At 47.5% G+C, this 14,320-nt stretch overlaps 1 protein-coding gene across 1 annotated transcript in view; it reads left to right on the plus strand.

Moving 5' to 3' along the window:
* The window catches only part of CACNA1B (calcium voltage-gated channel subunit alpha1 B), a 490,111-nt gene that overhangs the window by 365,952 nt on the left and 109,839 nt on the right, over positions 1-14,320 (plus strand). Inside the window, exons 20-22 of the mRNA XM_024206825.3 lie at positions 3,671-4,492; positions 10,124-10,341; positions 12,399-12,525. Coding sequence (XP_024062593.2) covers positions 3,671-4,492; positions 10,124-10,341; positions 12,399-12,525 — 1,167 coding nt within the window. The remainder of the gene's footprint in view (positions 1-3,670; positions 4,493-10,123; positions 10,342-12,398; positions 12,526-14,320) is intronic.

Raw genomic sequence — 14,320 nt, forward strand, 5'->3', positions numbered from 1 at the left:
TGCAAAATAGACTTCATTAATATGCAAATTACTATGCTCCTACAGGTTCCCAATGGTGTGTGTTCTTAGCAGCAGCTTCAGCTCTCAGTTGTCCATAGTCCAAACACAATGGAACACCTTGCAACTCTGAGATGATTGCATTTTTTTAAATGACTGTTTTGTGTTCTTAATACATGTGAAAAACAGCTAAAAAACAAATCACGTTGCCATTTCCAGAGCAACTGCTTCCTGCACTAGGAGGTCACTGACCTGAAACTTACACAAGGGGAAGATCTCTAAACCTGCTGCAAACACCACCATATAGGGGCTCTAACTGGGTAGGAGCCATAAAGAAAGCCTCTGAGATCTCAGAGGGCCGTATGCATGTTCTCAAAGTTTCATAAGCCACACGGGCAGGAAGTCATACTACTCAATGGCACAGCCATTCACCGATTCAAATCCAGCCTAGGTTGGTAGGAATCAGAAGTCTCTACTTGATGATGACTCTCAGTCTGTCTAGGTTTTTAGCTGGCACCCCTCTCCATGGTATGAGTGCTTTAGGAATTTGTGTGGCATACGTTTGGGGGTCTCAATCCAAGTGCCATTGGAGAGGTTACATCACAAATAACAACCACAGTCGCATTGATTGTCCGCTTTACTGGCCACGGGCTGCGAGGGTCTCAAAGACAGAACTCCCCTCTGGAGATGGTCCCGCCGAGTCAGGATGGCAGCGCGCTGGAAGGGCGGTGTGTGTGGGAGGGCACGGTGCTGCTGCCCGAGCTATTTCTGATCTGTGGATAGATAGAGCACATCAATCAGCGTTAGGGCTGTCACCCAGCCCTCAATTAACACATTATTACGATGTGTTATTTTAGTGCTGACAGCATGCTCTGTGCTGTACAAGACGCTGAAGAAAAAATCATCCTTGCCCCAAGGGCTTTAAAATCGAATGAACAGTGTCAGCTCAGCAACGTCGTGTTGCCTGCACACCGTAAATGACACTCAGTGCATAGAAACGCACCGAATCATGCTCAAGCTTTCTTGCCGTTTTCCCTGAGCTTGAGCGTCACAGGACAGATTTGCTCCCTAGCATGACCCTGTTTGTGGGCTTCCGCAAAACTCTAGGATCTCTAGACCAAGCACACAGCAGAACAAGCCATCTAGAGTGACCAGATAGCAAGTGTGAAAAATCGGGACAGGTGGTGGGGGGTAATAGGAGCCTATATAAGAAAAAGACCCAAAAATCAGGACTGTCCCTATAAAATGGGAACATTTGGTCACCCTAAAGCCATCCCCGCTGTCCTGGGGACCCCAGACTATTGTTTGCAGCCCCCACGCTGGTGGATCCATCCCAAGACAGTCAGGAGATGCTCTGGTGCTGTCTCTTTCCCGGGAAGCTTCTGCTGGCAGGGCCTGAAGGTGGCGTGTCCTGATTTTAAAATTGCCAGCCCCTCAGGTGAGAATTGCCCCAGGATGCAACAACTTTTGTAGAGGCTGCAGTTATATAGCTGTGAATTGAGAGAGCAATGCAGGTGTATGAGCCATACCGAGTATCCCACACTTGCTTCTCAAATTCCCATGTCAGCCAGCCACATGTAAGGAGGCAGGGTTCTGCCAGTTGGGTATCTTTGGGCAGACACTCGGGGTTGTCAGTTACAGGAAAGAGATGGAGGGCTCTCCATGCCTCCCTTTCTAGTTCCTTTTGAGAGCACGCAGTACTTTAAATGATCCACTAAGCTGGTAGGTCACTGGCTTAAATTGTGCTCACCCTACAGAAAACTCCTTCCAAGAAAAGAGAAGCCTTCAGCTTTGAACTGAGCGATCAGCTGTGTTCGTTCTGATTTTGTGGTCAAATCAGATTCGTCTGCCTGACTGTCCTCATCCCCTCCGAGTGAATATTTACATACGTTTTTGCCTCTTTTAGTAAAACTGGCCGACACCACGCTCAGTAAAACATGGCAGATGTCTGAGATGCAAACCTTTTCCGACATCTCCCGTGGCGTGACATAACTCCGTCTGAACGCTGCTTTCCGTAGGGCCTGAGAATGGTGACAGACACTGCCAGTCTGAGTCAGAGCACATAAACTCACACTCTGGTTTGTTCTGTCACTGGAGCAGACCTGAATGAATGTCAAGAAAACAGTTCTGGTTTCCCATCTCCACAGCCTCTCCCAAGGCGGTCAGTCAGCCTCGGAGATCTCCTGTCCCACTGCAGGGGTTCATCTTCCTACAGTGACTGACTAGGGAAGTCCCAACTGAGATTACACCGTAGAGCTGCAGATTGGGGTCTGAGAGGGAAGAGAGCATTTCCTTTCTCGGCAAGGGGATTTTTGTGAAGGAACCAAGGGCCAGTTCTGTTCTCATTTAAGTCAGTGTAAAATCCAGAATAACTCCCTTGAATCCAGTGGGCTTACTCTGGTTTTACACTGGTGCAAATGAGAGCAGAATTGGATCCCAAATCTTTAGAATTTCCGGTTTAAATAAAAGAGGCCAACAGGAGTACATCGTCTCCTTGCCTCATTGGTTAGGCAGAGTACTTATCGGCATGTCCTTATTGGCAAGGCTGCGGTTGCTGCTGTTATGTGGTTATAAAGAAGTCCTCATCCCATCTGTGTTGTATCACCCTCCAGATCCTCTTGTGACGGGGTGCAGACTAGCTGTATGTGTCTCACGTGCACCTTTGCCAGACTTGTTCCCGTAGCAGCTGAGATCAATGCCACTTTGGTAATAACTGGCGTGTGCCTTGAATTTCGGATATATCAGAGGCTGCCTCTCCCCCCAAGTGCTAATGGGACAGTTCAGATTGTCTAGGGTTGCTCAAATGACCACCTTTTTTGTTGAAATGTGAGGGGGCTGGGGTCAGGGCATTCTGGGTGAGGGCTCCTTGACTGTGGGTTCCACTTCCTGCCTCTGTTCCCCACCACCCAAAATCTGTTGAGCTTCAGGTTGCACTATGACAGGGGTAGGCAACCTATGGCACGCGTGCCGAAGGCGGCACACGAGCTGATTTTCAGTGGCACTCACACTGCCCGGGTCCTGGCCACCGGTCCGGGGGGGCTCTGCATTTTAATTTAATTTTAAATGAAGCTTCTTAAACATTTTAAAAACCTGATTTACTCTACATACAAAATACTTTAGTTATATATTATAGACTTATCGAAAGAGACCTTCTAAAACCGTTAAAATGTATGACTGGCACGCGAAACCTTAAATTAGAGTGAATAAATGTAGACTCGGCACACCACTTCTGAAAGGTTGCCGATCCCTGCACTATGAGGTTCAGTCGTTCTCCCAGGCTTGTCCCTAACTGTTGGTTAGGGAAGGGGTCAGTGGATGATTTGGCGGGATTTGGAGAGTTACAACGGTTTTCAGGAGAAGTGGCTTTAATTGTGCCAATTGTACACGCCCCTAGACCATGGGATGGCCATGTTTTAGAACTCAAAATAGCCCTTTCTTATAGTACCAGTTGTGTGTGGGGATGTCACTAGCACTCTGGTGACCCCACTAGCTTTATCTGCTCATGTGTTTTCCGCTAGTCATTCTATCTTCATCCCTATGTTTTCTTTGGCTCAACCCTACAATTCCCTGTCTCGGCTAGAAATTTACATTTTCGTTTAAAATTTCTTTTGGAGAAGTGGAGCCAGACCTGATGCTGACTATCTCCTTATTATTTTTCTCCTCTGTTCTGCAGCAAACAGCAGAACTCCTCCAAATCCAAGTCCGTTTGGGAACAGAGGACCAGCCAGATCCGGATGCACAATTTCCGGGCCAGCTGCGAGGCGCTGTACAATGAGCTCGATCCGGAGGAGCGGGTGCGCTATGCTACCACCCTCCACATCCGGCCAGACATGAAGACCCATTTGGATCGGCCTCTGGTGGTAGAGCCGAGGACCGAAGGGCGGAACAACGTCGGTAAGCTAAGCCCGGTGGACGTTCAGGAGACTGATCAGGCCAAGGCCACCTCTGCCGACAATGCAGAAGTGCCACGGAAGCACCACCGGCATCGGGATAAAGACAAGATGGGAGAGCAGGAGAAGAGCGACGTGGCCAAGGATGAGAACGGGGAGTCTGGCACGAACAATAAGGAGGAACGGCACAGGCAGCACAGGAGCCGCAGCAAAGAGGCAGAGGGGGGCAGCAAGGAAGGAAAAAGTGAGCGCAACAGAAGCCAGGAAGGGGGTAAAAGGCATCATCGTCGAGGCTCCGTGGAAGAAGGGGCTGAGAAGGAGTACCGGCGGCACCGGCCTCACCGACACTCAGCGGAGAGGCAAGCAAAGGAAGGCAATGGGACAGCCAACGGTGCCAGAAGCGAGCGGCGTTCACGTCACCGAGGAGGGTCGAGGTCAGGGAACCGGGAAGGCGATCCCGGCTTGAAAGGAGAGAATGGGGAAGAGCCCCACAGACGATACAAGATCCGGCACAGAGCTCTGTCGACGTATGAGTCGGTGGAGAAGGAGAATGGGGAGAAGGAAGGAGAGGCTGGGGAGAAAGATCTTAAGAACCATCAGCCCAGGTAAGTCAGCGCTGCACACACAGATCTTCTCAGTATGTCAGCAGTGGGGGACTCACAGCAGTATTCGCCAGTCATTCTCAATAGCACTGTGGGCTCCGAACCCCCACAGGGGCAAGAGGACAGAGCCACCCCTCCCCATGCCAAGAGGGGCTGTTCCCCCTAAAGGACAACTTTACAATTTGGTCAGAGCTCCTCTGGTCAATGCTGCCTTGAAGTGGTGTTGAGCTAGGATGTCTTTGGCCTGGCCTAAGCCTTTCCCTGTCTAGGGCCTCTGGCAGAGTGAGGGTTGATGAAGAGTTGCCCGATTGGGCCCCTGCTCCTGGCATGCTTCCCAGCATGGCACACGTGTTCATGGTTGCGCCAGCAGAATGAATTGAGCCCCGTTGCTTTTAACAGTGTGTTGGTCTACGATTGTATCATACTGTAGTATTTACTTAGCAGAGTATTGTTACTGTTCTTATTTATCATTTGTGTGACTGCAGCATGTAGGCGCCCTAGTCATGGAGCAGGACCCCCAGGTGCTAGGTGCTGTACAAACACGGACAAAAAGATGGCCCCTGCCCCAAAGGCCTTGCAATCTAAGCAATTTTGTCACCTCTTCCCAACTGATTTCCCACCTTTCCTCATGGTGAAATGTCTGGGGTGGAGCAGAAAGCTGACTGTTGAGTGAAAGTCATTGTCAGAAACCAGCACAGGTGTCCATGCCCTGTGCATCTCACGGACCCAGCCTGTGAAAATGCCAAGCTGTTCCTTAGTAATGTGTATACATCCACTCTGTCTCTCTGATGGCCTACAGCATTGTAATGACAGTGTTGTAAGGCGTAGTCTGGGGGCCTGTTGGGGTGTCTAGTTGCCTTGGCTGCCCTTGTATTAATATTTAGGGTTGAATACATCATTCTAAAATGTCACATGGTCTGCATGGGGCAAAATAAGCCCCAAATGGCACCGCAGCTTCGGAGCATGTAAAAAGTGTCTCGGTACTAGGGTTTTGCCCTTCTCAATGGAGATATGTTTGCTAACATCTACACAACGCAACTGTCGCTGCATTGCCATAAGCTCCCCTCCACTCTGGGCACAGCTAGGCTGTATTTTAAAGGTTGTAGAGCTAATTGGCATCATTGGAGGTGAATCTGTTTACAAGTGATATTACATGCATGCAAACGCTGTGGGCCTGTTTCTGCTCTCGGTTCAGTGGCACGCCAATGGGCTGTAGCGCCATTGAATTCAGTGGAGTTACTCATGACTTGCGTCTGTGTCCGTGAGAAGGGAACCAGCCCGTATGTTTGCCATGTTAAGGTTTATGACATCAGTGCCTCTTTGCTCCTCAGACCCAGGGTGTGTCTACACTGCAGTTAGGAGGTGGGTAGACATACACCTCCTGATTGCAGTGCAAAGTTCTCTGGGAGGGTCTGATTCTTCTGTGCCTTACGCAGTCTTTTACACCTGTGCAAAGTGTTCAACAAAGCTGTTCTGATTGGCATGCACTTTGCAGAGTTGTAAAAGGCTGCAGCTGTTGCAAGGTGGTGGAGAATTAGGCCTTAAGCCTGGTAACCCATTCTGTCCCAGGGCTGCTCTGTGCACTAACTGGCATCACAATAACAAAATGGTTTTTAATTCATACTTGATGTTATATTGGTGCAAGTCTGTGTGTGGGCGGTCTGATTTTGGAATAAAAGTGTTCTGTTTCTCCTTTGCTTAAATTGGTAACCCCTAGGGCTGCCTACGTCCTGTTGGGGTCACCCAGACTCCCCAAACAGCCGAGGATCAGAAGGGTGCAAATAGAGTTGTAGGTTTTAAGGCCAGAAGGAACTAGCCAGCTAGGCCTCCTGCATATCACAGGCCATCGAATTTCACCCAGTAATTCCTGCAGTGAAGTGCGTGACTTGTGGTTGAGCGGGAGCCTATTTTTTAAAAAGACATCTGGTCTGGCCATGATAGCCTCCTACCCTGCGGGCTGTGTATCTGTGTGCTACGCCCCCAAGAGGCTTAGTGCATAATTGCACGTCCCGTACTTTCACAGAATCGTGGAGTTTAAGGCCAGACGGGACCACCAGATCATCTAGTCCCGTGGTTCTCAAACGTATTTGATTGCGTCCCCCTTCTTTGTGTCTGTAGTCGTTTGTGCCCCGCTCCCCGCCATACAAGTACATATACCAGTAAAAACAAATCAACATGTGACTCTCCCTAAATATTAAGAACAGTAAGGCCTTGATTTGAACAGAGCCAACGATCCAGTGTAATAAGAGCAAAAGCAAACCTGTGAGTGTGGTGCATGCGTGCGCACCGCCTCGTAGCAAACGGATTAACGTACAGATGGCAACAGCTTTGTAGAATGCTGGGCAAGCGTCACAGAAATCCATCGAAATGCACAGCGCCTCTAGAGTCAAATGCACAGCGCCACCTGAGGACCCGCTATGTCTGGAGGAATCCGCTTTGCTCGTTAGTCATTGCTGTGAGTAAAACGTGCAGAGTACATTTTTTTCCTAAAGCTTCTCACACCCCTCCAGAACACATTCCGCACCCCCCAGGGGAGCCCGCCCCCCAGTTTGAGAACCTCTGATCTAGTCTGACCTCCTGCCCGCCACAGGCCACCCAGAACCCACACACTAAATCCAGCAACCAACAGTAGACCAAAGCATTGCAGCCCTCAGAAGGCTAAACTATCGTGTGCCACAATCGGCTGAGAATAGGAGGGATCGTTTATTTTCTCATCTGTACAATGAGTATTGTAACACTGACCTACCGCAGCGGGAGTTAGGAGGTTACGTTAGTGAATGCTTGTAGAGCACTTTGACATCAGAAGGTGAGATGCTTCATTATGGCATTGCAAAATGATTGCTCTTCAATGGTGAGTGGGGAGCAGTGGGGAGAAATCCCTTTTTAGGGAATGATGAAAATGGAACATGTCCCTTGCAGGATGGAACGTTGTTACACTTAACCCATAGAACGCTGCTTGGTTTCCAGGCAGCCAGCCACAGCACAGGAGGGCGTGCATATTCAGTGGGCCATATTCTGAGCTATTTTGTGCCTGTAGTAAGGTGGGGGTGTCTCCTGGAGTTCCCCAGTGTGCATTGGGGACTGTACATAGTGGAGGGGTCTATTTCCCAATCTTTTCTTGGTCACCGTGCACCCCCAGGGTAGCAGAGAGGGACTGAAATTTTGTCTGGCCCTTCTGAAAGACTGTTTCCTCCCCTCCCACTGCACAGCTGCAGATGAGAGTAGGAGAATCTGGCCCCCTGGTCTCAGTTTCAGTGTGCTACAAATCCAGAGTAATCCCCATGAAGTCCTTTCTGTGAAAACTTCAGATGTATACCAGTGTATGGATGATCAAAATCTTGCCTTCTGTGTCTGCAGTATCCAGACAGCCTTCATGTGCCAGGGTATTTACGCTGTTGTCAGATCCTTGACAGTTTTGTGCATGTGAATTTCTGTTGTAGTTTGTAAATGAATTTAATTTGAAGCTGAATATGTCTCAGAGTGTCTTAGGCTAAGCACAATAGCCACTTACTACCCTGATTCCATCACACGCTGATTCCTCAGTAGGTGTTCACAGGCACCTTAAAATGGGGATTCCACTAATAAGCACTTCGGGGCTTTTAAGAACATATGTAATCGATCAACTGGCCACTCACACCTCTCTCAAGCTATTACAGCATCTCACATAAACATGCTCCAGCCCTTTAGAGCTCTTGGAGCCCAATCTTGGTGAGCTTGTGCAGTCGAAATCTCTGCAGGGATTGATTTCTGCACAGATGCGGTAGCTACAGTTTCACTGTTAATGATCTCTTTAGGCTATTCTTTCTTCCTGTGTTTGATTCATTTGGGAGTAATCCAGGAACCATCCTGAGCCAAAATGTCTCTTTTGTTGTACTACTTAACAACGTAAGGCGACACTTATGGGGAAAAGGTGGAAACTCCATAGACTGGCTAAGGCTTGAAGTCACTTCTTGCCCCGAGTGTATGTATTTGATTGTAACCGTATCATGAGGCAAATATAGATTTTGGGTGCCCAGAGTCCCCTTGAGGCTCAATTTCTGTGACAGGTTAAAGATTTTTGAACAGTGCCTGAAATCTGAGAATACACCCGAGAGCCATTTACAGCACTTAACTAATCAATCCGCGTGACTCCGTGGGATGCACTCCATGTATGGGCTAGAAGGTTGTACGTTCACGTCTCGCACTAGCAACTGGGCTCCTATTTGCTGCTGCTTTCGCAGCGCCTTACTAAGGCAGGGCTGCTGTGTTAGAAGTGACACATTAAACCCCAGTCCCTTTCTGGTCATTATTCAGCCAGCAGTTAAAGTGCTGGAAAACTTAAGTGCCCTGGCTAATTTTCTCTCATTAAAAATAGCTTCGACAGCCCAGTCTTACTTCCACTGAAGTCCATTATAAACCTCCCATAGTCCTCAGCGGGGAAAAGGATGAGTCCATTATGTCCAAGACGATACGTGTGCACATAATGGCAACCGCATTCAGTGCATTGCTGTTATCTAAGGGCTGCAGGAGAGTACACAAACCATTCTATTCTGTTATGTTTCATTCTTATTAGAATTAATAGAAAACTTAATCACCATGAATCATTTAGAATATTTAATAAAGAAATGAGGACAGAGTACAAAATTGCCTTTATTGCGCTGCTAATCTAAATGGAAACAAATTAAGTTGGGAATCATTGGAGTGGGCATAGTTCACCTGTGAAGTCCTGGTAACAGAGTGGAATTGACATGATGATCTCTATATAGTGCACCTTCCAACTGGATCCCAAAGCACTTTACAAATGTTATAGATCAGCCATACACGCTTTGCTCATTGCTGACGTGTAGCCACTTCTAAAGTGGAATTCAGCAGCTAGTTAACAGCAAAGTGCAACTTTCCACAACAGCTTAGGTCAGGAAGTGAAGAGCACCAGATTGAAATGAAACTGCAGGGAGATGGAATGGAATGTCCTCATTCGCAATCCGGCCAATACAGAGAGGCTAATTTCCTTACTGTTGCAAAAGTGCCCGGTTGGATCCTTACTGCGCATAGCTGGGACTTCAGTTTTATGTCTCATTAACACAAACGGCACCGCCAGACACCCAAAGCCTCCGAACATCATTTGTACAGCAGCTAGCACAATGGGGCCCTGGTCCATGTCTCTGACTAGCAGGCGCCGAGGTAATACAATAATACATCATCATAACAACCTCATGCTTGGATGCTGGTTCAGTCGGACTCAGAGGAGAAAGAGTCACTACGGCTCCGTCTGCACTCGGAGCTCGGTGTGTGATTCCCTGCAGCAGCTCTCATTGAGCCGGTGCTAGTATGAGTACGTACCCACTCGTTTTAGGTGGGTTTGTATTCGGCACAGCTCAGTACCCATGCTGCTGCAGCTATACTGCTATTGATACCTGTGTTCGCTTGAGTATGTGTACGTGAACAGGGGAATCACACCTCTAGGCTGCAATGTGGACGTAGCTTTACTGAATCACTGACGTATGAGTTTTCCCCAGAGATCTTCCATGTAGAGACTGACCTGGCTTAGCTGAGAAGATCTGACAGGCATATCCTGTGGTGGTCTGGCTGCAGGGCATGGGTTTTCTCCCTGCTTTGGTCTTAAAGAGGTTTATAATCTCTGCTGTTCTATCTCAGGGAAACTCAGTGTGAGATAGAGGCTGGGGGTAGCGTGAGCGTCGTCCCAGTTCATACCCTGCCCAGCACCTACCTGCAGAAAGTGCCTGAGCAGCCAGAAGATGCTGACAACGAGAAGAATGTGACACGGATGACTCAGCCACCACTGGACAAAACCACCACTGTGAACATCCCCGTCACCATCACCGCGCCTCCAGGGGAGACCACTGTCATACCAAGTGAGTGCCTTGGACAACCTGTCGGTCTCAATGGAAGTTGTGGACCATGGGCCAGATTTTCAAAAACAGCTCTGCACGTTGGGTGCGGCGCTCTTTTGAAATCCCACCCCTCTGGTGCGCATTGCCACGCTGTGTAGACAAGCCCTGACACTGACTTGGTGTGTTGCTCTTGGGCAAATCCCTTGGGGCCTGGTTCTTCAGAAGAGATGAGCCCCCACAACTCTAGCTGAAGTCAGTGGGTGCTCAGCACTTGTGGAAATCAAGCCCTTTAAACCCTACTGCCTCAGTGTCCCCAAATGAAAGAGAGGGAGATGGTTGTGAGCCTTTAATTCAGGAAATGTTTGTGAAGCACTTTGAGAACATCTGAGCACTACAGTGTGTTATTAATACCAGTAGACTGGCTCTCCCCTCAAAGTGACTAGGACAAGCCCCATGTAGCACATCAGCCAATACATCACTATCAAGACTATTGAAACCAAACAGCCTGTCACCCCAGAGCGATGGTCAGCCGGGCACGCCAAAAGCTTTTCCTTTATCCAAAGTGAGTGCTAGGGAAGGGACAGCGAGCAGAGTTTGATTAAAGCTTGTCACTCGAAGTGTGCTCTAATTAACGAGGGCTGGCATGCCATGTCTAAGCTCTTTCATTATGACTCAGATGAATGAGAAATTGGTGGGTCGTTATTTGTCCTTTTTGAGCTTATATCCTGGATACGACCAGTAAAAGGCCCCTTTCTGAAGAAGATGAGAAGGCTGCTTCCATTTTTACTCTAAATACAGCTTTTTCTTTGTATTGTCTGATTTGTATCATCAGGCCCCAAGTCTCTTCCCTGCTGCATCTGTGTAAAGGGGTGTGGAACGATCTCCTAGAAAATACCAGTGGCACAGAACTTTATGAGCAGCCCTCCCCATTCCCTGGCTTGGCGGGAGGGAGCAGGGGAAGAAGGGGATGTTTTGGGAGCATGACTGGAGAGCTCTTCTGAGCAAGTCGTCCTAACTTAGAGTAGCCCCTGGAGCTGCAGTAAATTGTGCTGGTAGCTGGGCCTGGAATACAGGAAATGTAATTAGGCTTAAAGCAGTCTGGACTGTGCCTCTTGGGCCCCTGTTTGTACTCTTCCTCTTTACTCTCTTGACCATATGAGATGTTTAGTAATTCTGCTACATTCTGATACTGACATCTCTTTCAGTCACAGTCTCCCCTAGTTCTTTCTTCCCTTGTGATGTTGACATATATCTGATCTGAGAATTAGTAAGGAATTTACTCCGCATGTTTTGGAAAAGGATTTAGGAGATCTGTCATTTGTTCATGCTGAAATATTGGTTTGTTGGAGGGGGGAATAAAAAGTATAGGTTCGGTGGGTAAACCACAAAAATCTCAGCTAAAGCACCACAAGAGAATGTCTTTTTGGACTTATGAACTGATTGGCCAGTGTATGCAGCAGCTATTTGGCTAAGAAAGGAACATGCAGCATAAACAGGGTCTCTGGTTCATGGTTTGGGCATCTGACTTCAGTAACTGCTAACACAGAGAAGTTCAGGCTTTTCTCAATCCCAGAATTATCAAAGCAAAGCTACAGCTTGCTTATCTGAGCCTTCCAGATCCATCCCCGCTGCTGGTTCAGATCCCATGCATCAAAAGCTTCAGAAGCATGCTGGCAGTTAGGCTCATTAGCTGATTCTCTATCCTTACCTACGGGATTCCAGAGCTATCTGGTTGTTTGGGATCAAATTTCAATGCCCGTCTTGACAGACCCTTTAAAAAAAAAACAACCTTAAGATTGGCCCGCATTGGGGCCTTTCCCAGTCATTTCTGAAATATTGCTCATCAGTGAAGCAGTTAAGGAATAATTTATTTGTACTGTATATTATACTGTAATAAATAGCCATGCTAACAACAGACAGTTAGTAGGTTCGTTATACTTAATCAGCATGTTTGAAAGCTGCTTTTCTGTATACAAGCTGCCTTGTCTATATATCCAGCAGTTGAAGAACATTTATGAATGGGATGTGTTTACGTTTTTGACCTGTTTGATGCCTGTTTCCTTCAATTCACTTTGTAGTGAACAACGTTGAATTTGAAAGTAAAACGGAAGAGAAGAAAGATATGGAGATTGATGACTTGACAAAAAATGGGCCTAAGCCAATCCTGCCTTATAGCTCCATGTTTATCTTAAGCCCTACAAACCCGTAAGTCTTCTACCAGCATGGTGCATTTTCTGTCTTGTGCATGTGTGTGTGAATATGTGGAGAAAAAATAATGTACATTTACTTGATCTATGTTTAGTCAAATCCAGTGGAAAATAAGTACGTAGCTTGACTGGCCTACGAACCAGATGCACAATTTGAGTTGAGCTTTCCTGAGGTAATAAATTACCAATGGAAAAGAGGGGGGCAAATCCCGGAAGAAGTCTGAGCTTCTGATGGTCAAGTTAATGAATATTTGTTCAGTGATCCATCGGTGGAGACTGTGAGCTCGCTATTGTGGATTGCTCCTCTGAATTTCCAGTCTGACCAAGAGCACATACCTTTGTCAGAGATCTGTTTTGGAGGATGGAATGTCAGTAGACGAAGAGGCGTTATGAGGAGCAAAGGGCTGAGGGAAAGTGTTTTTGAGACCAGCGAATGCAGCCTGGCTCCACAAACACCTTCCCTTGGAGGATGTGGTCCTCTTGCCAGCCCTGTAGCCCCACATCACCATAGAAGCTGAATTTCTGGGACATTGCAAGTATTTCTTCATGAGCTGAGGCTGAGTATAACATATAGGGTCTGTTGGGGTTATAGCACTTCTGTTGCTTGCAGCATCTGTGTCTCATGGGTAGCTTTTCACTTTGACTCTGCACGTAGAGAACCGTGTCATTCCCAAGTGCCGCAGGACTAGACAGGTACATCATCATGAGCCGTAGGAGTTCTAGCATAACGGGCTGTGAGTCATTTCAAGCAGTAACTTGGGTCTGGAGCAGAGGTTTGGAATCTTTGCCACCTCCGAGGATTGCTTGCACTATTTGTGATCATTTCTCTCTGGATTAAACCCTGATTAGATCTGCTGTTCACAGCTCTGGGCTATAATCACATTCACCAAGATGACGTGACTGTGAGTGTGTGTGTAGTTGGAATACATTGGAAATAGATATGGAGGGTATCTTTCAATACAAACTGTAGCTACAAAGGAGCCCAGACCGTTAGCAATCTGACCGCTGTTCAGTAGCCTATAGGAAACGAATTGAGGGCTCAGTCCACTTCCCATTGTCAGCATGGGCTTCTCTACTTTGAAAGAAATATCTGATTTCCCCTTCTACATTTTCTGTGGTTTGTTCCTTCCGCTGTCATGAAGGCTTCGTGAAGGGTTGGGGTGGCTGATGGAAAAGTCTGTGGAGATTTCAGTTTCTCAGAATGCTGTGAACACATTGTACTAGTTCTAACCAGTAGCTTCAAATACAACAAAACATCCGTTGATGAATGGGATAATACACAGTCAGTGTGAGGGAAGAGTTTGATCAGATGTGCACACAGCATGGTACAAAAGAATGATGAACTTTCTGGGAACAAAGAAATGTTGGAATGACGGGGCTTGGATCCTGGCTGGCTTGATTTGAAACATTACTCTGCCTCGGATATTTGGCTGCCTGTTCTGCTTTGCCTCAGCTGTGGGTTGACTGCCTGGACTGAGTCTTAGGTTGTGAAACACCTGATAAAGTTACTAAGCTGCAATAGCAAAAAGAATACAAAGTCCTGGGCTGAGAATGGGCTGCCTGTAGCCTGGTACAGACCAGTTAGAGCAGGACAGGTGTTCTCAACCTTTTTTCAGGTAACTCCCAAAAGACGCCCCCTTTTTCTTCTGTTACCCCATCTTGCAGAAAGCTTTGAGCCCCATATTCCAGTATCCTCTGTGCTCTATTAATCCCCCCTCTCCTGACCCCACCCCCCCAAGAAAAAAACCAACCAACGGTGTAATACATAGTTCATGGGACCAGGGCCGGCTCCA

This window comes from Terrapene carolina, unplaced genomic scaffold, assembly GCF_002925995.2.
Source record: "Terrapene carolina triunguis isolate 2854851 unplaced genomic scaffold, T_m_triunguis-2.0 Scaffold238, whole genome shotgun sequence".
NCBI classification, from domain to species: domain Eukaryota; kingdom Metazoa; phylum Chordata; order Testudines; family Emydidae; genus Terrapene; species Terrapene triunguis.